The sequence below is a fragment of the Pelodiscus sinensis genome, chromosome 1 (assembly GCF_052426305.1).
Source record: "Pelodiscus sinensis isolate ZL-2025 chromosome 1, ASM5242630v1, whole genome shotgun sequence".
Taxonomy (NCBI): Eukaryota; Metazoa; Chordata; order Testudines; family Trionychidae; genus Pelodiscus; species Pelodiscus sinensis.
Window position 1 is genome coordinate 339,662,943 of NC_143052.1, and position 27,774 is coordinate 339,690,716.

At 47.3% G+C, this 27,774-nt stretch overlaps 1 protein-coding gene across 2 annotated transcripts in view; it reads left to right on the forward strand.

Annotated features, from left to right (window-relative positions):
* GAB2 (GRB2 associated binding protein 2) overlaps positions 1-27,462 on the forward strand; it is a 174,745-nt gene extending 147,283 nt beyond the window's left edge. For both annotated transcript variants that reach the window (XM_006131909.5, XM_006131908.5), the window contains 8 exons: positions 4,959-5,199; positions 9,139-9,725; positions 10,784-10,878; positions 13,443-13,722; positions 18,257-18,347; positions 20,898-21,000; positions 24,395-24,520; positions 26,982-27,462. In XM_006131909.5, the coding sequence (XP_006131971.3) occupies positions 4,959-5,199; positions 9,139-9,725; positions 10,784-10,878; positions 13,443-13,722; positions 18,257-18,347; positions 20,898-21,000; positions 24,395-24,520; positions 26,982-27,125 (1,667 nt within the window). In that variant the 3' untranslated portion in view covers positions 27,126-27,462. The remainder of the gene's footprint in view (positions 1-4,958; positions 5,200-9,138; positions 9,726-10,783; positions 10,879-13,442; positions 13,723-18,256; positions 18,348-20,897; positions 21,001-24,394; positions 24,521-26,981) is intronic.
* Positions 27,463-27,774: the final 312 nt, after the last annotated feature.

The following is a 27,774-nucleotide window of genomic DNA, read 5'->3' on the forward strand; positions in this document are numbered from 1 at the left end:
GGGGAACAGGGGAAGGTGCACTGCTGGTGCTTTGCGCACCTTTCACTTTCCCACCGAGTCACCAGAGACTGACCAGCCACCACCAGGTAATCGTGCGCACCCCTCCCTGGCAGTGCGACCTGCGCACCACTCCCATGACGCAGCCCCGCCCGTCTTGCCCAACCTGAGTGTGCTGGGATCCAGGCAGGGCTGCTCTGCCATGCAGACAGTGGGCTCGGGAGCGACTCACACAGAAGTGGGGTCCAAGAGGTCTCTTTCCCCAAACAGCTGCCAGAATCCAGCCACCCCCCTGGTGCAATCCTGGGCCCCCAGACAGCCTGTTAAATACCTGAGTCAGCCCCTCGGTACAGCCCTATGCCCAGTGCTTGCAAACCCAGCCCCAAAATGCCTTCCCCTTCCACACTGTGACCCTGATATCCTCCCTCCTCCCCACTCAGACTGGTTCGGCTAAGTTAGCGGCCCATAGGCTGAGTGTGGAAGGGAGGCTATGCCTCACCAGGAGCATGGGGAGTCCGACCAGCGGGTCTGGCCAGGATCCAGCCTGCCTGCCAGGATCCTGGCATGTGGATGTTGGACTCCAGCGGTCCCAGGGCGCTCTCCAGCAGGTATGAGTGCACGGTGCATGTGGCCAGCATGAGATGGGGTGGAGCAGTGGGGACGCGGCCTTGGCAGCAGTAGTACGTCCCTCATAGGCAAGATGGCAGCCGGGTCTGCTTTTGTCCCCCAAGCCAGGCCAACCTGAGAAGGGCCTGCATAAACCTGCATAGAAGGTACTGTGTGTAACTGTGGCTCTTTGGGAAAGTCCTGCTTGGGATGGAGCACAAAAGATAAACTGACTCTGGGTCCGAAGAGAGCAAGAGTGATCTGCCCAGTGAGCCAGAGCTGCTGGAATTTGGTAGGGACTGCTCCAGTGGCAGAGGGATTTCCAGTTGTTGCTGCCTGGACTGACATACACACAATCTGCACAGTGCTGTCTCTGCTCCGGCTGCAGATCTTCAAGTGCACCCACGCAAGTGTCTGGGGCTCTGAGGGTATGGCTGCACTGAGAGTTTTTCCGGAAAAAAGGCCGTTTTTCTGGAAAAACTACACTTACATCCACACTGCAATTGCTTTCTTACAACAGAAAGGTGAAAGAATGCAGGGAGGTAAAGACAGCGGTAAACCTCTTTCTACCTCTTTTTCCGAATGGAAAAAGGCATGTGTGGACGGGGAAGAGGGTTTTTTTTTCAAAAGAAGAGGCCTCCAGGAAAAAGCATGGGTGCACTGGTGGCCACTCCATCCATAGTAATCACAACTTAAATGCAAGATAGCATTCAATGAATGTGGACGCTATCTTTTGGAAAAGCAGATTGCTTTTTCGATGCACTTTTCCTGTGTGGATGCTCTCTTTCGGAAGAAGTTTTTCCAGAAGATCTCTTTTGGAAAAGCTTCTTCCAAAAGAAGCCTGTAGTCTATACACAGCCTGAGATCCAGAGGAATACATACTCTGAGAAAGGATTAATGGTGGAAGTGTAAATGCCAGTTAGATAAGTTTCCTTTATTTCTGTGTACTTTATTAATTGATTTTATTAATTTAAAGTGTGTTAAACCCTGCTTCTTTAAGTTGTTAAGTAAAGGTGTGTTCATTCTAATTTAATCAAATAGATGTATATTATTTATAATTGTTACTTTGGAGTTAGATCCAGATTATTACTGGAATAGGTTTATTCCTGGAGGCTCCCAGGACATACCATTAAGTGTGTACAGGGCCAGCCAGGTGGAGGCATCGCTGTTGTATATTCCTTTAAAAGAAAGGGACTGCAGCAAGGAGGTGGATAGGGGATCCCCAACTATCCAACATCACCACTGGGGTATTTAGTATCTCCTTTAATGTTAAAACCATCAGACGCCCAGGCACACAGGAGAGTGTGGCCTTGCTTCCAGGAAGGAAAGAAAGAGGGGGTTACACTTGCAAATAAGCAAGATTACACCAAAGAACAGACTTTTAGTGGTTTCTTATCCCAACTGGAATACCCACAGGCTTTGATTAGGGACTTGGGTTAAAATGGGGTAACACTACCAATCAGTGGGCTCAATTTCTTGACTTCACTGGGAGTTTTCTCTGGGCAAAAACTGCAGGTCGAGGCCTGTTAGTTCTGTGTACTTATTCGTAGGGCACATAGTCTGACAGGGAACTTGCTTGGTTCAGAAACTGTGTGAATGAAGGCTGTGGTCCAAGTCCAGATCTTAATGGCCACTTCACAAACTAACCATCATGACTGACACTGGACAAAAATGTTAAGGATTGAATGGACATGGACACAGAACCGTCTGTCTCTCCTCTCGTAAGGTGCAAAATTGTAACAGTGGAACAACGTACCTTGGGCGGTGGTAGATTCTCCATCACTTGAGGCTTTCAAATCAAGAGTGGATATCTTCGTATAAGAGCTGTCATGGCTCAAACAGAAGTTGTAGCCTCAGTGTGGGGATTAGTGGGTGAGGTTCTTTGGCTGTGTGCAGGAAAAACAGTCCAGGTGATCATAATGCTCCTTTCTGACCTCAAAATCTATGAATCCCACTGGGTGGTCCTTGCAGTTCACAGTTGAGGCAAACAAGCAGTTTGCGCTGTTGTTGACTGTGCTGTGCCAGGAGGGAGGATTTAATTTCCCAGTACTGTCAATCAGGCACTTTCCCCATCACCACTGTGTTAGTTAATATCACAGCTATAAAAACGGTGACTTCAGTACCATACGACTGGAGTTTTATATATACTGTGATTAAATGCTTTGCCTGGGCACCCTTGAAATCACTTTAACTAAACTGGCTCTGCTTTTCCAATATATATTGTCACCTTGTTTTTATGGGGCTTACAGCTTGGCTGTAAAAATTCATGCCTGGTTCAAACTCCTGGAGCACATTTATAGGGGAGCTAGGATGGCAGCAGAATTGCTCTTGATCTCTGTAGAATCATTGCGTGGAAATAAAATGCAGGACAATGTAGCACTTTAAAGACTAACAAGATGGTTTATTAGATGATGAGCTTTCGTGGGCCAGACCCACTTCCTCAGATAAATAGTGGAAGAAAATAGTCACAACCATATATACCAAAGGATATTTCTTCCACTATTTGATCTGAGGAAGTGGGTCTGGCCCACGAAAGCTCATCATCTAATAAACCATCTTGTTAGTCTTTAAAGTGCTACATTGTCCTGCATTTTGCTTCAGCTACCCCAGACTAACACGGCTACATTTCTATCACTATTCTGCGTGGAAATAGACTTAGTATTTTAAAATGGATATTCTACAACAACAGTGCAGAAGCAGTGCAGGGTATTGGCTAGAGAAGGGGACTTTGAATTTAGCCTTTTATCTCTTCCCACTTAACCTGGTGCAAATCAGAAATAGCTCTATTGAAGTCAATGAAGTTACCCCATAAAACTAATGGGAGAAGAGAATCAGGACTCTGGAATGACTTGATATGTAACCTTGAGCAAGACACCCTATTCCTCAGTTTACCGTGCTGTAAATAGGATGTAATGATGACACCAGACAACGTGTGGTGGTGTGTGGTGAGCGTACTGAACTCCTGTCTTTAATACTTCTGGGGAGTTCTTTGGATGAAAAACACATCTAGTTATTTAAAAGCTTCCATTTGTAAACTCGTTCCATGACAACGCTATAAGGCCTGATTCTTGGCAGAATTGTGTTTTGTGTAGTCATCCACACCTGTGCACAGTAAGTGCAAAAAGGGTGTAAAATGCTGCCACTGTATGCTGGTAACATTGTGGACTCACTGAGCACAGGTGTGAATGGCTACCCAAGGCAGGGGAATATCAGGCCCCCTCACCTGTAGGATGTCCCAGCAAGGCAACTGCGACCAGCCACCTGCTTTTGTATTCCCTCCTCAGAGTGAGTTGGGGCTAAGCTTGAAGGCCAGAACTTGGGAACTAAAGAACTTGCTGTTATGAGACTTCTGTGGGAGCCTCTTTTAATTCCTTCCGATGCAGAGACCTTGAATTTGATTCTCCTCTCGTGCTGTTTTGTCACCAGTGTGGCCTCCTTGACTTCAGGGAACAGTCTCCTGATTTTCACTGGAATAAATGAGAGGAGAAGCAGACTCCTGTTCCTATCACATGCTGAGAACCTCCTGCTAGATGACTCCCAATACCACACAGGAACGGGTTGTTGGGCCATTTACTCCACAACCACTTTCTTCTGTTTCTCCCTAGTCCCCCGCAGATAAAGAGACATTTGATACTGCCAGTTTATAGCTACACCATTGGCCCGTTTCCAGTTCTTGCCTGTGTTTTTGTGTGTGGCCTTCACCGAGGTGGCTTTGACGGTGGACACTCCCTAACTTAATGCCAGCACAAATGACAATCTGTGTTTCCCATGCTGAGGAACATGATGAGTTCCTGCATGGCTATATCACTAAAACCCATATCCCTCTCCCACGTTTTCCTAAAGAATCTGAAGTTTAAATTATTAAGGAGAAAGTTGGCATGAATCATGAGTGCTTATGAAAGGCACCAGATGGGCAACCCTGGAGAATTACATCTTGTATTTATCAACCTTCTAGGTGTTGGGAATACAAGCTTGCCTGCACACTGCCCTGCCAGGTGAGAATACAGTTTAGACACCCATGGCCCATTAAGTGGTATGACTGCCTGCAAAGCTGCCGTTGGGTAGGTGCATTTTGTGCCTTGTTATTGTTAAGTGCTTCACAGCTGAGAGCTCTAGACAGGTATAATTTTGATGACTGAAAGTAAGTGGTGGGAAGTGGGGTAGAGAACCTGGCTGCAAAGCTAGGTGATGGGCAGTCTAGTCCTGACTTTGTCCTTAGTCCAGTGGGTGTTCTTGGGTAGGCCACATTATGTCTCACTTACCCGCTCTGCCCTTGGATGGTGCTTGTAGATCTCTAGCTAGAAAGTGCTAGCTTTTTACATGATAATAATCCTCACTGTATTTTTCTCACACAGACACTCTGAGGAACATTCCACTGGTGAGCCACGGTCCACGTTCCTCCCCTGCCGAGCTCAACAGCTCCAACCACCACCTGCTCAGAGAACGCAAGTCGTCAGCTCCTGTCCACTCCAGCCAGCCTACCTTGTTTACTTTCGATTCACCTGCCAACCATGTCCAGACCACCTTGTCCACCAGTGCCCCCCAGGATTATCTCTTCCTGCACCAATGCATGAGCCGAAAATCAGAAAATACGAGGTATAGTTGGAGGTCTATGGGCAAACATAAAGGGAAACCCTGAACATCAGCAGTGATATTCCACCCTCAGCACTATATCTCAAAGGAGCGCTGGTGGTTGGCTACAGCACAGACGTTGTGGGAGCGACTTCTAGGTCTGCTACTGACTGGCTGTGCGATTTTGGGCAAGTCACTTAATCTGTCACCCCTATCACTGACATCAATGAGAATTGCGCCTTGATCAAAGGCATGATGTCAGCCTTAGCGCATCAGTAAATGTAGGCAGCTAAAGAGAGAGTAATGATGGCTCTAAATGATCTTATTCCTCCAATCCCCAGGGCTGCTGTGGAGTGGGGTGGCCCATGGTATAATTTAGAGCAGCCTTAAAGCTCATTTATATTACACCCAGCTACAAAGGCTTCCAAAGGGGCTGTTCCAAAGCTAGGGATTGTCAGGATGCAGCTGAATTATGTCCTACCCCACTCTCCCTTTCTATATCCATGGAATGTCCCCTATGCTGGAATCCCAGTGGCTGAGCAGGAGCAGCAAAAAGTGACCATGCCAGCCAAATTAACCCCTCTGCACTGCAAAAACCTGACCCATCATTTCTGGTTTCAACCTGTAGGCAAAGTTTTCTGGACAAATAACCGTTTTTTCATTTCAAGGGACGGGTGGATTTGCCTGCCTTTTGACACCCTGCTGACATTTCCTATGGAGTCAGTGCAAACCCAGAGCTTAGTTTGCATCACAGTTGTCAGCCACCTTCAGTGGGAGAATGGCAGCCTTCCCACCTCCCAGCTGGACCTGTGCCTCTAACAGTGGGGAGCTGGGTTTGCAGAGTGTAAGCAAGGAGGAGGGATGGGGGAAGAGAGCCAGAGAGGAGCAAAAGGTCACAACACAGCTGGATTATTACAGTTTCTTCTGAGTCCTCACAGAATTTCCCTGTTGCATCTGTCATTCACTAACAGTCAAAAAAATTAACTTCAGATGGAATTAATGAAACATAAATAACCCTACTCATGTTCCAGCTGTTAGACTCCTCTTGGAGACTAAAGACAATTCTGCACACATCCTCTACAAGGCTAGTTACAGAGGAATCAAGAATAGATAACAAGGGGGAGATGTCCTTGGAATGTGAATAAGGCCTCCCCTTACACCAGTGACCTTGGCTAGCACTGTGCAAACAATGGATTTTTCAGTTCCCTGATAAGTCTGAAAAACTGGGGCGGGGAATAGTCTAAGGCTAAAGTGAAAACAATTGTTTTTAAATTTTCAGTGAATCGAAAAGTAAAACAAACATTTGTTTTGGGTTGAACACAATGTTTTGATTTTGAGCCTTTTAAATTGGTTCTGAATTTTAAAAGTAAAATTACAGGAAAATGCTAAACTGAAAGTAGCTTCAAACTGAAAATACGGAAATGTTTCCTTTTGAAAATACTGACATACATGTCCAAATTCTCAGAGTTTTTGAGTTTCATTTTCAGCACATGAATTTGCAAAACATTTTTGTGTTGCCAAATCATCATTTTCCACTGGAAAAGGTTACAGTTCAAAAATGTTGCTCCACTCTAACCTGGACTCTATAGATATACTAGCCATAAGTATACCAGCCATTCAGCTGGGCCACCGCTCCCCCGCAGCAGCCAGGCTGAGTGACGCAGAAGTCAGCTGAGCACCACGGTGGGAGGCGAAGGGGGGTGGGGTGGTGATGTACATGGCCAGGCCCCACCCCCTGGCGATATACGTCACTGCCCAGCCCCTCCCTCCCCTCCCACCGTGGCGCTCGTCTGACTTCTGCGCCGCTCAGCCTGGCCACTGCCGGGGAGCAAGCAGCGCAAGCGGCCGTTTGGGCCCCACGCTCCCCATGCAGCACCTCCATGCCGCCGCTTGCTCCCCCGCTGCAGCCCAGCTGAGCGGCGCAAAAGTCAGCCGAGCGCCATGGCGGGAGGCAAAGGACGTGACTCAGGCAACAGCGCCGCCCAGAGGGAACAGTCAGCATTTCAGCATTACAGACTCTTAGACATTGGGCTACTATATATATGATTTCAAATAGCGAGGCTGAAAATAATAAGGTCTATCAACTTTTATTATCATGGTAACAGTTGATCTCCAGTAGAGGTTTGGAAGGAAATTCCTTCCCCGATGTGTGGTCCCAGACTGAGGTGTCAGGCTCTTTGGTACTGTTCCCACGTAACCCTCCTGGGTCTTATCCAGCTATTAAATGGGATTAATAATATCTATGTGGCAGCAGCATTAGGGCAAACTGAGTAATAAACCTTTGTATAGTACTTTTAGATCCTCAGATGAAAGGCAAAGCCAGGCTCCTCCTCTGGAGCATCTGGTTTAAATCCTTGTCAGAGTCAAAATACCTCATCCCAGAACCAAATTCTGAGGGCTGGTCATCCAGTTGGTGTAATTCAGCATTGTCTTGCTGCCTAGTGTGTCAAATTAGTCTATTTCTTAGCCCCATCTTGTGATGGTTTCTGTGAACAGCAGCACCTTTATCACCATACATCAGGGCTACGTCTAGACTGGCCCCTTCTCCGGAAGAGGCATGCTAATTTCTAACTTTGGAATAGGGAAATCCGCGGGGGATTTAAATAAACATGTCCGCTGCTTTTTTTCCGGCTTGGGGAAAAGCTGGAAAAAAGCATCTAGACTGGCGCGATCCTCCGGAATAAAGCCCTTTTCCGGAGGATCTCTTATTCCTACCTGAAGGAAAAAAAGCGGCAGACATGTTTATTTAAATCCCGCGGGGGATATTTAAATCCCCCGCGGATTTCCCTATTCCAAAGTTAGAAATTAGCATGCCTCTTCTGGAGAAGGGGCCAGTCTAGACGTAGCCCAGGGGTTGACAATAATTTTCACACGGGGGACACATAATTAATGTTGGTACGTGGTCACGGGGGAAGGGGCGGGGCTGGGGTCTAGCCTCCCCCCAGAATTGTCTGGGGCCTGAGTATTTGAATTAAAAGCACAGCCACGGGCTTTCAACTCCTGGCCTCGCTACCATGTTGCTGCGGCTATTTAAAGGGCTTGCAGCTTCTGCCCCTGCCAGGGTGGCACAACGACTGTTAGCCGTAAGCCATTGAAATAGGATCCTGCTGCCTGAGCCACTGCCTAGAAATTCGATGGCCTGGGCAGTAGGATATAAGTAGAGGCTAGTTGCAGTCAACAGGCCAGATCAAAGTGTTAGGTGGGCTGGATCCGGCCCCCCAGGCCACATCTTTCCCAGCCATACCATACATTGCGGGAGAGGTAAAATAGAAACAAAACTATTCTCTACTGGCCTTTCCCACCCCAGAAACAAATTCTAGTTCCCCTCTATAATTTACTGCAGGCAAAATCTTTTTTGTAACCCTATTGTCAAGGGCTGGAGGAGATCTGTGCCTCTGTTGATTATTGGGAGGGGTCCGCATACCCCAGCTTGTGGCCCAGGCTAGGCAAGCCTCCCTCAAACCCAGCCACACACCACTTCAGCTCTTGCCACTGCCTGCCCTGCTCCCACATGTCACAAGCCCTGCTCACTCACTCAGATTTGGCCAGGCCACATTCATGGCCATGGAGGAGAGGCAGCTGGACCAGGCCTGAGTGTCCATGCACCCAGTCACAAAGCCAGTCAAGTATGGCCTGGTCTCCCCTCCTCCATGGAGGGAAAATGGGGCAAAATGTGAGGGTATGGCATTGTGACCCTGTGAGCCAGGTGAAGTGCTGGCCAATCGCTCTGTCTGGTGAGGCCCCCAGAACCACACAGGCCCAAGTGCAACTACACCACTTCCACCATTATACTTATATAGCACTGACAGAGTCGCCAACTTTCCAATTGCTAACAATGGACTCCCAAGGCCCCGCCCTTACTGGAGCCAAATCAAAGCCAGTTCTCCTGACTCCCAGACCCCTGCTGTAACCATTGGCCACACTGCCTCAGAGAGCTAAGCCATGCCCTTTCCTCTTTCCTAGGAGTGCCAGTTTCTCCCAAGCCACGAGGTCCTCGTTCTTCATGAGGAGTGACACGGCCGTTCAGAAGCTCTCCCAGGGTAACGGACACTGTGTGAACGGGGTCGGCAGGCAAGTCCATGGATTCTATAGCTTGCCGAAACCCAGCAGGCACAATTCGGAGCTCAGGGACAGCGCCTACGACCTCCCACGGAGCTTTGGCTCTTACACGCACACGAAAGCCAGCCTCACAGGCTCTGACACGGATAACGAGGAGGTCTATACCTTCAAGACTCCCAACAACGCCCTGTGCAAGGAGTTTGGGGAGCTCTCCATGGACTCCTATGACATCCCCGTTGCCCCTCGCTCTGTATACCAGATCCCAAGGACATTCACGCTGGACAAGAACCACAACACGCTGGCTGTGGCCTCCAGTGATTCACCAGCTGCTCCCCCACCCCGGCCCCCTAAGCCAGGGCAGGCGGAGCCGCGGTGGGGCAGCCCCCAGCAGCACCGTCCGAATTGTGAAAGCATAGGAGTGGTCTCCGTGGCTGCTACCATTCCCAGAAGGAACACATTACCAGCAGTGGAGAACAGCAGACTACACCGAGGTATTTAAATGGGGGTTGTGGTAGGGCAAGGCGTCGTTCCCCGGGATACTGAGTTGGACAGTACAGTAAAGATGTTGAGTCCGTTAGAGAGACATTGGGCCAGATGCCCAGCCTGTGTAAATCAGCATAGCTCACCTGGAGCTGCACTGCTTTATCCTAGCTGAGGAGCTGCTACTACATAGTAAGGGGTTGGGCTTTGTGGGATATATGAACACCGCTGAATTTTGGGTATGTCCAAATTCTGCAGCCAGTTTCTGTCTGTATAAAGGGCTGACTCAAAACACCAGATTTTCACACGCACACCCCAAACTTTGGGAAAGTCCAGATCTACACTGAAACACCTCCTTTCAGGTCCATATTTTTTGCAGCTCCAGCTGGTTCATTTGACTTCTAATTCAATTTGTGGCCAAGGTTTTCAAAAGTTGCCACTAATTTTGGATGACTCAAAGCTGGGGCATCCATCCTGAGACACCTCAAGGTATTTTTCAGCACCCTCTAGGTCTGATTTTCAGCGCTCCAGAGCAGCTGCAGCTCCTGTTGGCTTGGACTAGAGCTGTGGTCCTTCAGCCAGCTCCTCTGAAAATCAGCCAAGCCATCTCCAGCTGGACACACACATGACCATGCACTTTTAAAATAGCTAGCGGAAAGCTGCAAGGAACTGGCTGACAGAGAAGAGTAAATGTAAGGGTGGGATTTTCCCTTCAGGACAGTTGTTCCAGGCTGAGCCAGGTCAGCACAGCCAAATGCTGTGACCACCCTCAGTAGCCATCAGTGAGGTTAAGTGAATAAACCGGCCAGGGAATACTTAGACCATGCTGGGACAGAAATAAGAGAGAAGACATGCACAGTTTTACAACGCCTACCTAGTTGCCTGTGCTGTCCTACCTAAATACCAACACATTACATGTAATTTACTGGATAGCACGAATCAGCAATATATAAAGGGGAGCTGACTCGTGGCTCTATTTCCGAGGGTGAGAAGTGTCAGGGGCACCATTAGAACTGCAAGAGGCACAAGTCGGCACTGCGTGGATTGTGACTCTACGATTGTGTTTCAGCTTCTTCCTGTGAGACTTACGAATACCCACAGCATGGTGGCGGCAGCACAGTTCAGTCAGCAGAGTCTGTGAATGACGGTTTCAACTCCTATCTGGTAAGTTATGTGACCCCAACAGGTGGAACCACACCTGAGACCTCTGGAGCTTAATGCAGGAGCCTCTAACAGTTAAGCTAAAAGCTAGCTGGCTCTCAGCTAAGGCTGTAGAGCAGACTCATTCATCTCTCTCTGTAAGTGGTCTCAGTGGGACAGTGAACCACAGTCAGCAGCTACAGCTGCCAGCCAGTCGACCAAGGGCTTGAGCTGACTCCATTGACTCGATGAGAGTTTTGCTTTGACCTCAGTGAAAGCAGGATCAAAGCCTTAGTCCTTCCACTCATGCTGGAGTCCTGGAAGTTTGTGGTTCAACTCTAGTAATGGTCACCTTAACAGTTGTTTACTAGCAACCAGATAAGCTCACACCATTCAGAGCTGAGGTTTGATTTGGATGCTTACACAAACCATGTCTGACAGGTGCTTCATCTCAGAGAAGCACCAAAGAGACTGAATGCTTATTGAAACATCTGGACTAGTTTTAGCCATCAGCACAAACCACCAAGGGAAATGGTGGATTCTCCATCTCTTGATGTCTTAAGGTCAAGACTGGATCTTTAATGGGAAACATGCTTTAGCCTCATACAAGTTATACAGGGGCAGCTGGCTGAAATAAAAGGGCATGTGAAATATAGAGGATCAGACAAGACCGTTTCATGGTCTTTTCTGGCAATATAATCTATGACTCTGAATCTGATTTTGCAGAGCTGGGCTGGAAATGTTGCCAGCTCAGGCTCTGTCATGAGAATTCTGATACTTCCTGCTTCCCTTTGAACTGGAAATACCATTAAACCAGCCTCTCGTGCTGCATTTCTGTCACGGCTGGAGCCAAGACGTGCAGCGATGCATGAGAAACAGAGTTAACTGAACTATTTTCAAACCTCCAAGAAAGTTCAGTTCAGCTTGAAACGTACACGCGTTTGTCTGGATGGATTCCACCATCCCATCTTTAATCTCACCCTAAACGTGTAGCTTAGGGGGATGTTTTGATAAAGATTATTACCTAAACTGTGTGTAAAACTCACAGTGAGAATGAAAAAGCTCCTTTCTGAGTTTGCAGAGCTTCTGCAATCATGCACTAAGGCCACAAGAAGGGGTCCAGATCTGGGAATTCAAATTATCCTCTCCATTAAAGATGTTTGTGATACTCAGATTTCCTAAGCTCGAGGACTAGAGAGCGGTACAGTTATTTACAGGCACATCATAGGGACACTGTAAAACCCTCAGAGCAGGCTGTCCCAATCATCCCTATGAGGGGGGCAGAATCATGATGGCTCTAGTGGAGTGTAGAGGCCTATGGATGGAACCTACCTTCCAGCAGAGCTAGAGGAAGCTGACCATTCCTCACATAGTGAGGTCATATCAGGAGAATGGATAAAGTGGTAGGATACAGCTAGGCCATGATGGTAGGAGATATGGTCACTAGAAATACTGTTAGCTGGAAATGTGGTGAGGTAGCCTCAGGATCACCAAGGGCAGGGTACCATGGCAATCACCCTGGCACCCAGAAATTCAAAGGGAGCCGGAGTTCCCAACTGCTGCTGCTACTACGGCAGCAGCAGGGGCTGCAGGAGCGCCAGACTTTTTAAATGACCACTGGAGCACGGCGCAGTGTACTCTGTGCAGCCCTGAGGGTGCACTGCGGTGTGGGTGGTGCTGAGGGCCGGCTGCCCCAGTGCTACCCCTTCTGCTGAGTGCCCACCCCTTCCAAAGTTGGGAAGCAGTGCCTCCACACACACCTTGCCCAGGCGCCCACAGAGGCTGTTGACTCCCTGGGTAGCCTTGTTTACTTGCCTACTGACTGTGAAGTAGGGCCTCAAAGGATGTCTAGTTAAATTTCCACGGCGTGCTGGGGAAGATGCTGGGGCTGCAGTACATAGTGGTACAAATGACAAAAATAGGTGTAGGAAGGAGGTCTTGGAAACTAAATTAAGGTGCTGGAGTTAGTTCCACACCTGGGCCCACTAGTGCGGTTGAGGATGAGAAGATGTGGGAGAAGGGAGGTTTAAATTTATTGGAGACTCCTTAAGGAAAGGAGGAGGCCTGATACCACAGGGATGGGCTTCACCTTTACCCAAGTGGAAACTAGCAGAGGAAAATGGCAAGATTCAGGGGGACTATTAACACCACGAGCTGACATGCTACCGAGCACTTGGGCTCGGGCAAGGACACCCACTAAGGAGGATAGTAACTGTCAGCTCCCTGGGCAGGGATTGTTTCCTTCTTCTCTCTTTGGAAAGTGCCTGCCACACCTTAGGCAATGCTGGAAGGCAACTGTCATATTAAAGGTAACTCGAGCAGTAAGGGCTAGCCCAGAAATGACAGCTGAATAGGAGTAAAGAGAGGTTGAGGATCAGCACCAGAACTCCCCTGCTCTAGGGACTGTTTCAAGTTCAGAGCGAAAGATTGACCTGAGTTTGGCAGTTTTGGCCCCATCTCCAAAATACATGTCTCATTGTGCTAGGGAGGGGATTATACTCTGGGGTTGAGACTCTCTGAATACTGCTGCTCATATTCCATACCTCACTAAATGTCCTCTTGCCCCCGACCTCCCCTCTGCTTTCCAGCAAACCAGAGCTGCAGTGGCTCGATCCCACAGTGCTGACTCCGAGGACAATTATGTCCCAATGAACCCAGGCTCCTCGTCCCTGTTAAACATGGAGAAAGCAAATGACAATTCCCAGAATCTCTACATCCCCATGAGCCCTGGACCACACCACTTTGACCTGCTGGGATTGTCCTCGACCCTCCCAGTCCATAAAGGAGGAGCCATTTCCCAGTGCCACAGGCGACTGAGTGAAATCCAGCCCCCACCAGTGAACCGCAACCTCAAACCCGACAGGAAAGGTAAGACCAGTTCCTTGGACAGAAACACTTACAGCAGATTTTCAGAGGAACTCTGCTGTGATTAGTTCCAATACATCAGACAGCTGTATGGAGGTATCAGATTGTGCCACATAACCATGTGGGAACTGTGGGACACAGTCTGCGGGCAAACACGATGAGTACACTTTGTCGAAGCAAATGCCTCACTCAGTTTACGTGGCTAAACAGACAGTTTTATTGGCCAATAAAAGCAAAGTGAGCCAAACGTGGTCTCAGCAAAGCCGGGCCCAGTAAGGCTGCTTAATACAATCAATCCTAGTATTTTATACCTTTAACTAAACAAGTCTGACGTCAGGGCAAGAAATCAAAGAGAACTTCAAAGAGGAATTATTATCAGCATAGAAAGAAACAGGTTAAAAGGGAGTTCGAGCTTCAGCTCAAAATAGTTCATTAACACATTCCAACAGCGCATCCTTCTGGTCTCTCCCTACCTCGGTGAAGGCCAGTTCACTCCCTCGTGCAGACACAAGAAACTGAAATGGCTTTTGTTATACAGAATGGCTTCTAGCTAAATATGAAATAGCTTCTACAACTTACTGCCTTCCAGAGCCCTCCAACATGTATTGATTGCCACAGCCTTGCCTAGGGCACTGTTCCCTGTCCCAACACAGCCAGCTGCACTGGCCACTTTGACAGCAAGTTGGGAAATTATTTACAGAACAGAGTATGAAAGTCTAAAAAAAAATCAAACTTTTTAACCTTCTTCTGAATCAAAATGTTTGGGGAATTTTTGTTCCATGAGAAAGTTTGGCTTTTCAATGTGATTTGCGGGAAAAAACCTGAAGTTTTGGAATTTACCACGAAACAAAAATCCCAATTTCTGAGCAGCTCTGACCAGGATCTGTGTACAGGGACAGAGCCTTAGGCCCTGCTACAGGTCCTCTGTATTCCTCTTCCACCTTCAGGAATAGCACAGCCTTCATAGCCCTTATGCATAAAATGTGGAATTCTTCCTGGCTTTTATACAAAGCCCTATAATGGTGAAGGTCCTTCCTCCCCGCACCCTACCCCTATCCTTTAAGAAACAGACAAATCTCTCCAGTAGCAACTAATCAGCACACCAAAAATGTGCCTTTAAATCAGCTACTTGACACACTGATCACATGGCACTATGGGCCTGCTAGCATCCCCATTTTCTTCTAAGAGTGTTAGGTCAGCACTGCCCCTATAGCTGGGCATGGTCTCTCACCAAAGCCTGCCCTTACACTGAAAGGTCCAAGCAGGAAATGCAAAGCTCCATCCTTCCCATATAGGTGCAAAAGGGAACATGATAACAGTTTTTAAGCACCTGAAATGTTGTTACAGGGAGGAGAGAGAACAATTGTTCTCCTTAACCTCTGAGGATAGGACAAGAAGCAATGTGCTTAAATTGCAGCAAGGGTTAGGGTTAGGTTGGACATTAGGAAAACTTCCAAACTGTCAGGGTGGTTCTGCTATGGAATGAATTGCCTAGGGAGATGCTGGAATCTCCATCATTGGAGATTTTTAAGAGCAGGTTAGACAGACATCTATCAGGAGTGGTCTGGATGAAGCTTGGCCCTGCCATGAGTGCACAGGACTGGACTAGCTAACATGTTGATTCCATGATTCTAAGTGTTCTCTGAGAAAAAGGTGATGTTCTGGTTAAGGCACTTAGTTAGCCTTCGGGCACAGTAGTTTCAAGCCCTGATTCTGTCACAGGCTTCTTCTGTGGCCTTGGATACATTTTTTAATCCCCCTCTTTAAAATGGGGATTAAACATGTGGCTGGGACTGTTTCTTGCTATGGGTACATCTATACTTTGAACTGGCAGTTCAGTGGAGGAGACATATCCTTGTTAGTTCTGAGTGAGCTAGCACACTAAAATAAATCAGCCGTGGCAGCACAAGCAGTGGGAGGGACTAGCTGCCCAGCATGTGCACGGGCAGCTAGCTATGATAGTTGCACTCTACTTTTAGCATGCTCACTCGATCAGAGCTAAGCCGGGTTTGTCTCCGCGTTCTGTAAATTATACCTCCAGTTCCAAATGGAGACATACACTGTGAGGTATATACAGTGCCATCTCTGTAGCCACAACCATAACACCAATAATAATCTGAGTTCAGGAAACAGCAGGCAGCCTTTAATGCTGTCATGTTTTTCAATTGTCATAGCTGATTAATTAACCATTTGCTTAGAATCTCCATTTTGAAAATAAAACAACAGGCTGGAATTCTGAGCAACTTGGAAAAACTCCTGCTTTCTCACCTATTCCGATGGAAGCTGCTGCACATTGCGGTGGAGGTGAAATGTAGAGATCGCTAGGTCAATTCCCTGGCCTGTCTAAATGGTCTAAAAGGCCCTTTTGGCCGTAAAATCTGTGGCTCTGTGGGATACTGATTGTGTGAGGGGGCAGTTCAACAGGCACGAGGTGCCCAGCACATGACAGAATTAGGCCACTAGGCTGTATTTTGAGAACATAAGAACGACCACACAGGGTCAGACCTATGGTCCCTATAGGCCAGTATCCTGTCTTCCAACAGTAGCCAGTGCTTCAGAGGGTATAAACAGAACAAGGCAATTATTGAGTGATCCATCCCCTGTCATCCACTCCCAGCTGGCAGTCAGGGTATGTCTACACTAGCTCGTTAATTCAAGTTAGGTAGGTAAATCAGGCAACTGGAGTTGTAAGTGAAGCCCGGGATTTAAATATCCCTGGCTTTATTTGCATGTTTCCATCCGGTTGCCATTTTTAAATCCCCCTTAGTTCGAATGAACTGCCCGCGGCTACATGCGGCAGTTTAAAGTTAATCTGAACTAAGTCCTTAGTTCAGATTAACTGTTACTCCTCGTGGAATGAGGTGTAACAGTTAATCCAAACTAAGGACTTAGTTTGGGTTAACTTTAAACTGCTGCGTGTAGCCGCGGGCAGTTCATTCGAACTAAGGGGGATTTAAAAATGGCGGCAGGACGGGAACATGCAAGTAAAGCCTGGGATATTTAAATCCCGGGCTTCATTTGCAATTCCGGTTGCCTGATTTGCCTACCTAGCTCGAATTAACAAGCTAGTGTAGACATACCCTCAGAGACTTAGGGACACCCAGACTTAGCCTCCATGAACACATCTAATTCCTTTTTGAACCCAGTTATATTTTTGTCCTTCACAATAAGTGGGTTGTGCCCACAAAAGCTCATGATACCATCTACATTTTTCATTAGTCTCTAAGGGTATGTCTACACTACCCCGCTAGTTCGAACTAGCGGGGTAATGTAGGCATACCGCACTTGCAAATGAAGCCCGGGATTTGAATTTCCCGGGCTTCATTTGCATAAGCGGGGAGCCGCCATTTTTAAAACCCCGCTGGTTCGAACCTCGTGCAGCATGGCTACACGGGGCACGAACTAGGTAGTTCGAACTAGGCTTCCTAGTTCGAACTACCGTTACTCCTCGTGAAATGAGGAGTAACGGTAGTTCGAACTAGGAAGCCTAGTTCGAACTACCTAGTTCGTGCCCCGTGTAGCCGCGCTGCACGGGGTTCGAACCAGCGGGGTTTTAAAAATGGCGGCTCCCCGCTTATGCAAATGAAGCCCGGGAAATTCAAATCCCGGGCTTCATTTGCAAGTGCGGTATGCCTACATTACCCTCCTAGTTCGAACTAGGAGGGTAGTGTAGACATACCCTAAGGTGCTGCAGGACTATTCGCTGTTTTTTAAGTTTTTTCAGTTACAGACGAACACGGCTCCCTCTATGAACCCTAGAAATGAATTTCATAGGTTGACTGTGCATTGTGCAAAGTGGTATTTCCTTAGGTTTATTTAAACCTGTTGCCTGTTCATTTCATTGAGTGATCCCTGGTTCTTGTGTTATATGAGGAGGTAAATACCCTAATCACTTTCTCCACACCGGTCATGATTTTATGGACCTCTAACATATCCCACCATAGTTGTCTTTTTTTCACCTTATCAGCATAGCAGCTGCCTATTGTGGCACGGTGCAATGGTATTATTTTTTAACTATTCTCAGGCTTTCTGTTAAGTAACACTCTCCTCTCCTTTATAATGAGCTGCATGTTATAGGACAGATTTCCTTCTAAAATGCTTCATGGAAAAGCTGGTCAGAGCCCACTGCAATTAAATTCCATGGTGATAATGTTAATTTCTGACTGACAATCAAAAGAGGGAGGCTTTTCCAAGGACATCCATGTTTCTTTAATAAGCCACTTCTACATGCTCTCCTTCTGGGCATTTTTCACTCCTACCTTTCTCATAAAAGACACATTCACCCCTCAGGGCCCATGCAATGGAATTCCCATTGGAGCCAGCGGGAGTGGGAGTGTGCACATGGGAGAGATGAATTCTGCCCTGATTTCCCATAACCCTTGCATGAATGACTGCAGGAGAGTTAAGTTTGGGAATGCGCCTCCACAGCAAGGATGGTTGGGGGGCCCTTTGCATTTTATTTTTTAAATTACAGTAATTTACTGTTAGGGAGAGTTTAAAGAATGTGTTCGCTGATTCAATCCTCTTGCTGTTGCAGCAAAGCCAACACCTCTGGACCTGAGGAATAACACGGTCATTGACGAGCTTCCCTTCAAATCGCCAGTCACCAAATCCTGGTCCAGACCAACGTGAGTACATGGGAGGAATCTTAGCTCCTGAAACAGCATCATAGTCCAAACACAGGCAGCGTCCACACGAGCTGAACTATTCTTCTGACTGAGCTTCAAGGTGATAGACAGTGATGGCACAGATCATGCACCAGGAGCGCTATTCTACTCTCACTAATATCTGTGTCATTCCAGAATATGTCCATTGCTGTCAATGGAAAGGTGCTGAATTTGCAACACTGTGGCTGTGTCTAGACTACATCCCTTTTCCGTAAAAGGGATGCAAATTAGACACATCGCAATTGCAAATGAAGCGGGGATTTAAATCCCCCCTGCTTCATTTGCATAAAAATGGCTGCCGCTTTTTCCCCCACCCCTTCCGCCCAAGACCACGCCCCTTCTAGGTGCGATGGGACCTTGCGTCTCAGCAGTTGAAGACTTGGGTATAACACACACACACACACTGCCCTGACCGTTGGCTGACACTAGACTGATGCTTTTTTCCGGCAAAGCTCCGAGCCGGAAAAAAGCGGCAGCCATTTTTATGCAAATGAAGTAGGGGGGATTTAAATCCCCGCTTCATTTGCAATTGCGATTTGTCTAATTTGCATCCCTTTTACGGAAAAGGGATGCAGTCTAGACACAGCCTGTGAGATGTAACTGACACTAGATTTCCAGATCTCTACTAGTGTAAGCAGCACCAAAAAGAGACTTTGGGTTTTTGTTGTGCTGGTCTCTTTAATGTCTGTTGTTAAGGGGATGTGTCTTCTTGCTTGCAAGACTTGCATTTGGATGCTGAGCTGGAGATGGCCTCCAGTTGCAAAGTCTAGAGCCAGATCTGAGCTGCCTGAAAAGCTTGAGGCTGTCTGGATTTGGGGGTTTGGCTTGGTGTGTTTTTTTATAAGCAGGGACCAGCTGCAAAATTTCAATCTGAATCAGAATTTCCCAACGCATGCAGGTGTTCAGATCTGACATTCCAGCATGGGCCCCAATTCTAGCCCATCCAGAGAAATGCATCAGCATTTGCTAGTTTTCTAACTGACGGTGTGATAAAACTCTCTGAATACAGTAGAATTGCCTCACATTCCACACTGAGATCCAAGGTATTACAAAGTGCTCATTACCAACAAAAAAAATCCAGCGGTTAAACTGACTTGGAGATAGTTACCTTTTCCAGAACTGTGCATAACCCAAACCATGCCCAAGTCAGATAATTTTGGCCCACACTCAGAGAGGGATGGTCATCGGCTGACTGATGGTCATTTAGCTTCATTTCCGAACTAGCTAATCCCCCACCATGCCAGTGCAAAACAGGAAGACACTGAAAGCTTTTGAAAGGGTTTTGCTGTGAGGGCACTCTGGTCTGCCAGCTGTGGAGGGCAGGAGGACAAAGGAGGCAGTTACCTCACGGCTCAATGCTTCAGAAGGGGCTGGGGCTCCTAGCTGCTGCCACCACTACCACAGGAGCAGCGGTGGCCAGAGCTCCAGGTCATTTAAATCACCACCGGAGCACCACATCGCATGCTCCAGGTGGCTCTGGTGGGGGCCAGTGTGTCATACTCCAGGCTGTCCAGCCCCACCCCTTCCGCCCAAGACCACGCCCCTTCTACGAGCGCAGAGCAGGGCCTCCCTCCCACACACACCTTGCCCAGGGGCCCAGCAAGTCTGTCGGCTCCCCGAGGGCCCTTGAGGCAGTGCTCTGCTGTAATTTGAAACCCAAAAGCTTCATGGCAAACCTCTAAGCCAAAAGTGCGAGTAGTCACACAGCTCCGGTTCTGCCACTACTTCATGGGGACATTGGCTGCTACAATAAATTGGATTGTTTGGAGACTGACTGCAGGTCATGAGAGCTGTGTGCTCAGATCACTACATTAGGAAACCTACAGAGCTTGATTTTTGATTGACAGGAGGCCTGACCCCGCAGAAGCTAATGGATTTTTCTCTTATCGACTAATTTTATGACCCTTTCTTTACTGCGAGGCAACCAATAGCTTTTTAAGAGGAGAGCTTCAGTACCAGGCTCTGATTGCATTATGTTATTCCTTATCATTAGATCTGGTGGACTGAAAACCAGATGAGGCCTTCAAGGTTTAGCCTTCCATCAAAATGCAAGCAGGCTGCAGCGCACTAAACACAAGTTTGAAGCTGCAGTTAGTATGGAGGTGAAATGGCACAAGAAGCATGCTGTAGCTCAGGGACAATATGTGCTATCATTAAGGGGATTGCAATTAAATACATCCTGTGGGATAAAAGAGTGTATGCAGCCTGGTTTCTAGTAATATTAAAGAAGGAGAATTGAGGCTACTTGAAGAAACAAGAAGATATTAAACAAAAATGAGCCAGGGCTAAAGGCCCAAATCTGGACCCTGCTTGAACTAAAGGAAGATTGGGCTGTGGCAACAACCTTTGCAAATGGTCCTTCTTGGGCAGCACCAAAACCCTGGATCTGGCCATGAGCTTCAGCAAAGCTCAGATTTGAATCCCAGCTCAACAGCTTTGTCCCATCCTTAGTAAGTGCTAAGCAGTGAGAGCCTGCAGCTGTAACTAACCCGTTGCCACCTCTCATTGCAGCCAGACTTTCAACTCCAGCGCCTCCCTGTACTGCCGCCCTGTCTCCACCCAGAGCATCACCAGCACTGATTCCGGAGACAGTGAGGAAAACTATGTGGCCATGGTAAGTCCCATTAGTACTGACAAGCTACCTAGGCAAGGCACCTACATTCTGCAATGACCTGGCTCTATAAATGCAAACCACAGGTAGTGACAGCAGCATTAAAGATACTCAGCTGTCTCATGATAAGGACAGTATATAGCCTTCTGCGGATTACGGGGCTGTTGTTTGGAACATTCTAACATGTATCTATATGAAACATCCTGTTGTTTTACATTGTGGGAGAAGAGAGAGAGCAAACATAGACACACCGTGTGCTTCTCCTTCCCTTGCCAGAAAGCTCAAAAATGACTTTCTCCACAGAAGTCCTTTCTTTTATTCACTTGCCCCTCTTCGACATAGAATCATAGAATCATAGAGCTGGAAGAGACCTCAGATGGTCATCAAGTCCAGCCCCCTGCTCTAGGGAGGACCAATCCCAACTAAATCAACCCAGCCAGGGCTTTGTCAAGCCGAGACTTAAACACCTCTAGGGATGGAGACTCCACTACTTCCCTAGGGAACCCATTCCAGTGCTTCACTACCCTCCTAGTGAAATAGCTTTTCCTAATATCCAACCTGGACCTCTCCCACCACAACTTGAGACCATTGCTCCTTGTTCTACCATCTGTCACTACTGAGAACAGCCTCTCTCCATCCTCTTTGGAACCTCCCTTCAAGAAGTTGAAGGCTGCTATCAAATCCCCCCTCACTTTTCACTTCTGCAGACTAAACAGACCCAAGTCCTTCAGCCTCTCCTCATAAGTCATATGCTCCAGCCCCATAATCATTTTAGTTGCCCTCCACTGGACCCTCCCTAATGCGTCCACATCCTTTTTGTAGTGGGGGGCCCACAACTGGACACAATACTCCAGATGTGGCCTCACCAGAGCCGAATAAAGGGGAATAATGACATCTCTGAATCTGCTGGCAATGCTCCTCTTAATGCAACCTAATATGCCATTAGCCTTCTTGGCTACAAGGGCACACTGTTGACTCATATCCAGCTTCTCATCCACTGTAACCCCCAAGTCCTTTTCTGCAGAACTACTACTTAAGTGGTTGGTCCCCAGCTTGTAAGAATGCTTGGGATTCTTCCGTCCCAAGTGCAGGACTCTGCACTTGTCCTTGTTGAACCTCATCAGATTTCTTGTGGCCCAATCCTCCAATTTGTCTAAGTCACTCTGGACCCTATCTCTGCCCTCAAGCTTATCTACCTCTCCCCCTAGCTTAGTGTCATCTGCAAACTTGCTGAGGGTGCAATCAATCCCCTCATCCAGGTCATTAATAAAGATATTGAACAAAACCGGTCCTAGAACCGAACCTTGGGGCACTCCACTAGAAACCGACCACCATCCTGACATCGAGCCGTTGATCACTACCCACTGGGCCCGGCCTTCTAGCCATCTTTCTATCCATCTTACTGTCCATTTATCCAATCCACATTCCCTTACCTTGCTGGCAAGAATATTGTGGGAGACCGTATCAAAAGCCTTGCTAAAGTCAAGATATATCACATCCACTGACTTTCCCACGTCCACAGAGCCAGTTACCTCATCATAGAAGCTAATCAGATTGGTCAGGCACAACTTTCCCTTTGTGAATCCATGCTGACTATTCCTAATCACTTTCCTCTCTTCCAAGTGCCTCAAAATGGATTCCTTAAGGATCCCTTCCATGATTTTTCCAGGAACCAAGGTAAGTCTGACCGGCCTATAGTTCCCTGGATCGTCCTTCTTCCCTTTTTTGAAGATGGGCACTACATTTGCCTTTTTCCAATCATCTGGGATTTCTCCCAGTCTCCATGACTTTTCAAAGGTAATGGCCAAAGGCTCCTCGATGACATTTGCCAACTCCCTCAGTACCCTCGGATGCATTAAGTTCGGACCCATGGATTTGTGTACGTTTAGCTTTTCTAAGTAGTTCCTAACCTGTTCTTTACCCACCAAGGCTGTCCATCTTCATCCCATCTTGCGTCACTTAGCTCATTAGTCCGGGAGCCCACCCTGTCCGTGAATACAGAGGCAAAGAAAGCGTTGAGTACTTCAGCTTTCCCCACATCATCTGTCACTAGGTTACCTCCTTCATCCAGTAGAGGCCGCACACCCTCTCTGATCACCTTCTTCTTGTTAACATGCCTGTAGAAACCTTTCTTGTTATCCTTCACATCCTTAGCCAGTCGCAATTCCATTTGCGCTTTCACCTTCCTGATAACCCCCCGGCATTCTCGAGCTATACATTTAAACCCCTCCCTGGTCATTTGTCCAAGTTTCCACTTTTTGTAAGCTTCCTTTTTGTGCTTACGTTCACCAAGGATTTCCCCTGTAAGCCAATCCGGTCTCCTACCATGTTTGCCTCTCTTGCTACGTGTCGGGAGTACATATTATGGTCCTCTCTGAGAAGTGGAGGACCAAGAGCTCTATTATTTAACTTAATGCCACATTTTATTGTTCCTGTTTATTTTTAGCTTGATTTTTGGATCTTTCTCTCACAGAGAGTGCCTGCATTCTCTCCTTGTGTGTGGGGCAAGCGCCATCAATATAGCCCCAAGCATTTAAAAAGGCAGATTCCCAGCTGCTATAATCAGTGGTATTGATGAAAGAGACAGGAGATTTGAGCCTCTTACAAAGCTGCTACCCCATGACCTCTTATTAATCAATTATATGTAAGCTTACACAGAGCTCATCATCATCCTGGGAAGTGCACTTCCAGTGTGTGCGCATTTCCCAGAGCTGAAGAGGAGCTCTGTGTCAGCTTGTGTCTCTAGGACCAATAGAAGTCGGTCCAGTAAAAGTATTATCTCCCCCACCTTGTCTCTCTAATATCCTGCGGCCAGTCAGCTATTGTCCACTGCATACAGTTGTCACGCTGTAGATTAAATCTGTCTGCAGTGCAGTGTAGCAACGTGTAATGCTGATTTGAGGCCCCATTTTGACCAGGCTAAGGCCTGGTTCCAGCAAAGCACTTCAGCCCCTGTTTAACTTCAGGCATTTGAGTGCTCCCATTGAAGTCAATGAGACTACTTAGCAAGTGCAGAATAAATTTGATGTACACCAAGGCATATGTGAATATGCACCACCAGTTAAAAACAAAAAAAAACCTAACTGTGGGTACTCTGCTAATCAGCTGGGCAGCATTTGAATCTCTCCTGAGAAGCCTCATGAGCACCCAGCTCACAGGGGACACAGCTGCTCACATGCATCAAGTTAACCATGGGATTTCGGCCCTATGACCCCACTTAATTCAGTCCTCTGCTACACTGGTGGCTCCTGGCCCAGATTGCAGATGGGTAAGAGAGAGGAGAATTCAAGCCAGGCTCTCATTTAAAGTGCTGCCCATAATAGATGTGGGTTTTAGTCCCTTGTATTCACCTTGTTTTCTTAATCATTTTTTTCCTCCCACCTCTTTCCTGCATTAGCAAAATCCAGTTTCTGCTTCTCCGGTTCCTAGTGGCACCAACAGCCCAGCACCAAAAAAGAGTTCAGGAAGTGTGGATTATTTAGCCCTGGACTTCCAGCCAAACTCACCTGGGCCACACAGAAAGGTATCTCAGGTTACTTACATATATGTTAATTTAATACTATGTATCTGTAAGGGTATGTCTACACTAGCCCCCTAGTTCGAACTAGGGTGGCTAATGTAGGCATTCGAAGTTGCAAATGAAGCCCGGGATTTAAATATCCTGGGCTTCATTTGCATCTTGCCGGGCGCCTCCATTTTTAAATCCCTGTTAGTGCGGACTCCGTGCCGGCGGCTACACGCAGCACGGAGTAGGTAGTTCGAATTAGGCTCTCCACCTACTCCTAATTCGAATTACCTACTCCGTGCCGCGTGTAGCCGCGGGCACGGAGTCCGCACTAACGGGGATTTAAAAATGGCGGCGCCCGACAAGATGCAAATGAAGCCCAGGATATTTAAATCCCGGGCTTCATTTGGAACTTCGAATGCCAACATTAGCCACCCTAGTTCGAACTAGGGTGGCAGTGTAGACATACCCTAAGGCTTTAAAACCAGCTCATCAAACAATAGGGGCCTGATTCTCAGCTGGGATAAGAAGACCCTGCTTTGCTGATGCCTATGGTGTTGCATCCTTTTAATTCATCTGCAGCTCTGGCCCTGTATATTATTTTAGGCCAAATTCCGCCCTCACTCACACACTTGTAGCCCCATTAGAGGGGTAGGTAAGGCCATTGGAAGCAATGGGTTTGTGTGGCTGTAAATGAAAGCGGAATTTGGCCCATTTACTGTAGATTCAACACTGTCACCGAAGTTAATGGGAAGATGCCCATTTCTGTGGAAACTAGATTAGGTGCCCTGATTCCTTTCTTACGTTGTCAGATGTAAACCCTAACCCTAACCCTAACCCTCACCCTCCAAAGTGTCCTGGCCTAAATTTTCCAAAATGACTTGTGACTGTGGGTGCCCACTTCGACACACCTTGAAGGGGACTGCTTTTTGGAAAGGGCCAAGCACCCAAGCACAGAAAGTCAGGCTGCCCTTAAAGTGCATCAAGTTGGGCATCAAAATCACAAGTCACTTTTGAAAAATGAAGTCCCTCTCTGTGAGTCAAATTCTGCTAAGAGAATTGAGATACTGCCAAATGAGGACTAGCCAGCAGGAGCAGAGTGACCAGTGATGGGAAACAGCAGCAAGATGGCTTCCACATAACGTGGAATGGTGTTGGTGACTCTTCAATATGTTTAAATATGTATCTTAAATGCAATGCACTTATATGAGGTACGGTGTCTTCCATGCCAGTTGTATTCCTACATGCATTATAGAATGAAACAAAAAACGTACTAGAGAGGTGGCATAAAGATACAAAAATCTAATCTGGATCCAGTTTAAGATTTTCTGAGTCTCCAAAGTTTGAATCTGGGATTTTGGATTATGTTTCTCTAAAGAGTTAAATAAACTGGAGAGGGAACAAGAAAATTACAGTACTTGAAAAGTAACACTATGTGAAAATAGCAGCTTCTCACTCTGCAGATCTGCTCGTTCTGTGAATTAGGTGTCACACCTGCTTCTCGTAACAACAAAAATAGTCTTTGACTCCTTCTTAGCCCTGCAGAGCCAACACAGCTAAGAGAGGGGGAGCTGGATTCTAGTCTTTTTGTGTTGCTAACAGAGTTGCTTACTGAGAAGGAAAGAACCCAGCTGTGGACTCTCAGGGTATGTCTAGACTACATGGTTCCATCGACGGAGCCATGTAAACTAGTTTACCCGGCATAGGCAAAGATGCGGGGATTTAAATAATCCCCACTGCATTAAAATAAACATGGCCGCCGTGCTGTGCTGACAATCAGCTGATCCAGCACAGTGTGGCAGTCTAGACGCGGATCTGTCAGCTGGGGAAGCCTTTGCCAACCGATCCCTTATGCCTCACGAAATGAGGTTTACAGGATCGGTCAACAAAGACTTCCCCAGCCTACAGATCCGCATCTAGATTGCCGCGCTGTGCCGGATCAGCCGATCGTCGGCACAGCGTGGCGGCCATGTTTATTTTAATGAAGCGGGGATTATTTAAGTCTCCGCTTCGTTGCCTATGCTGGGTAAACTAGTTTACATGGCTCCGTTGACGGAGCCATGTAGTCTAGACATACCCTCAGATACCAGGCTGAATTTGCAGTGCTTGCAGTTAGAAAACACTATTGGTTTGCTTATAAACTGAGCACATTTGACACAGAGTTACAGAGAGACAATAAACATGGAAACCGACGGTACCATTTTTACATGCCAGTTAAGGCAATAGGTGCCTTTTGAACAAGGCCTCGTTGAGAAATAAGAGGGCTATTAAGAAGGGATTTGCAAGTATCGTAAATGAACAGCTACAGAGGCTGAGATATTGACACGTGGTTCCAGCTAGCAAGAGCTTCAGAGGAGACAGCTCTTCAGTACAGGTGGTGAGATTGTATGAGAGGACAGAGATGAGGCCCTCAGAAGCAGCAGAGTGAGCTAGATGTCCCATCACCACGTCACTCTGTGTTCTCCTCCCCTGTACCCAGCCCTCCACATCGTCAGTGGCCTCAGACGAGAAAGTCGATTATGTGCAGGTTGACAAAGAGAAGACACAAGCTCTGCAGAACACCATGCAGGAGTGGACTGACGTCCGGCAATCAGCAGAGCCTATTAAGAGCGCGAAGCAGTAATGGACGGGAACAGCCATCCAGCGAGGCAAATGTCCAACGGGTTCTCCCAGGCTGGGGTTCGCATGGATATGCCAGCTCACTTCGGGGCTGCATTTCTACTAGGACTGCTGTTTGGAGTCTTTTTTTTTTTTTTTTTTAAAGAAACAATTTCAGGGGAAGATTGGCAGATAGCTATTGTTTGCCAGTGACAAAGACCAACTACGTGCAGTGGCTGGGTTTGTGCTCTTACTTTAGCTACTGGATATACTGTTCAGGAACTTTAAACTTAGCAATACTGGGATGACCAATGCCCTGCATGTCTTTTGCTCACAGCTGTTATTAAAGCCACCTCATACCTGCTCAGTCTTCTTCTGTACTGTATGCCTGAACTGTGCCGAATGTATTCTGGTTTGGTGGCGTCCTTTACAGGACACGGATTCCTGCTACATACTATATGGTGGCTCTGACCTCTTCAAAAATATTGGGCAACCACCAGGTCTAATTTGAACTCATTTTATTAGCAGATTTCTTGTAAATAACATCCAACATGTGTTTGTAAAGTGCAGGGGTCACTTCTCCATCAAGGAGCCTGGCTTGTGTGACAATACCTGTGGGTAGAGGCCTGCATGGATACAAAACTGGCATCCGCATCTGCATCATCAAAACTGAG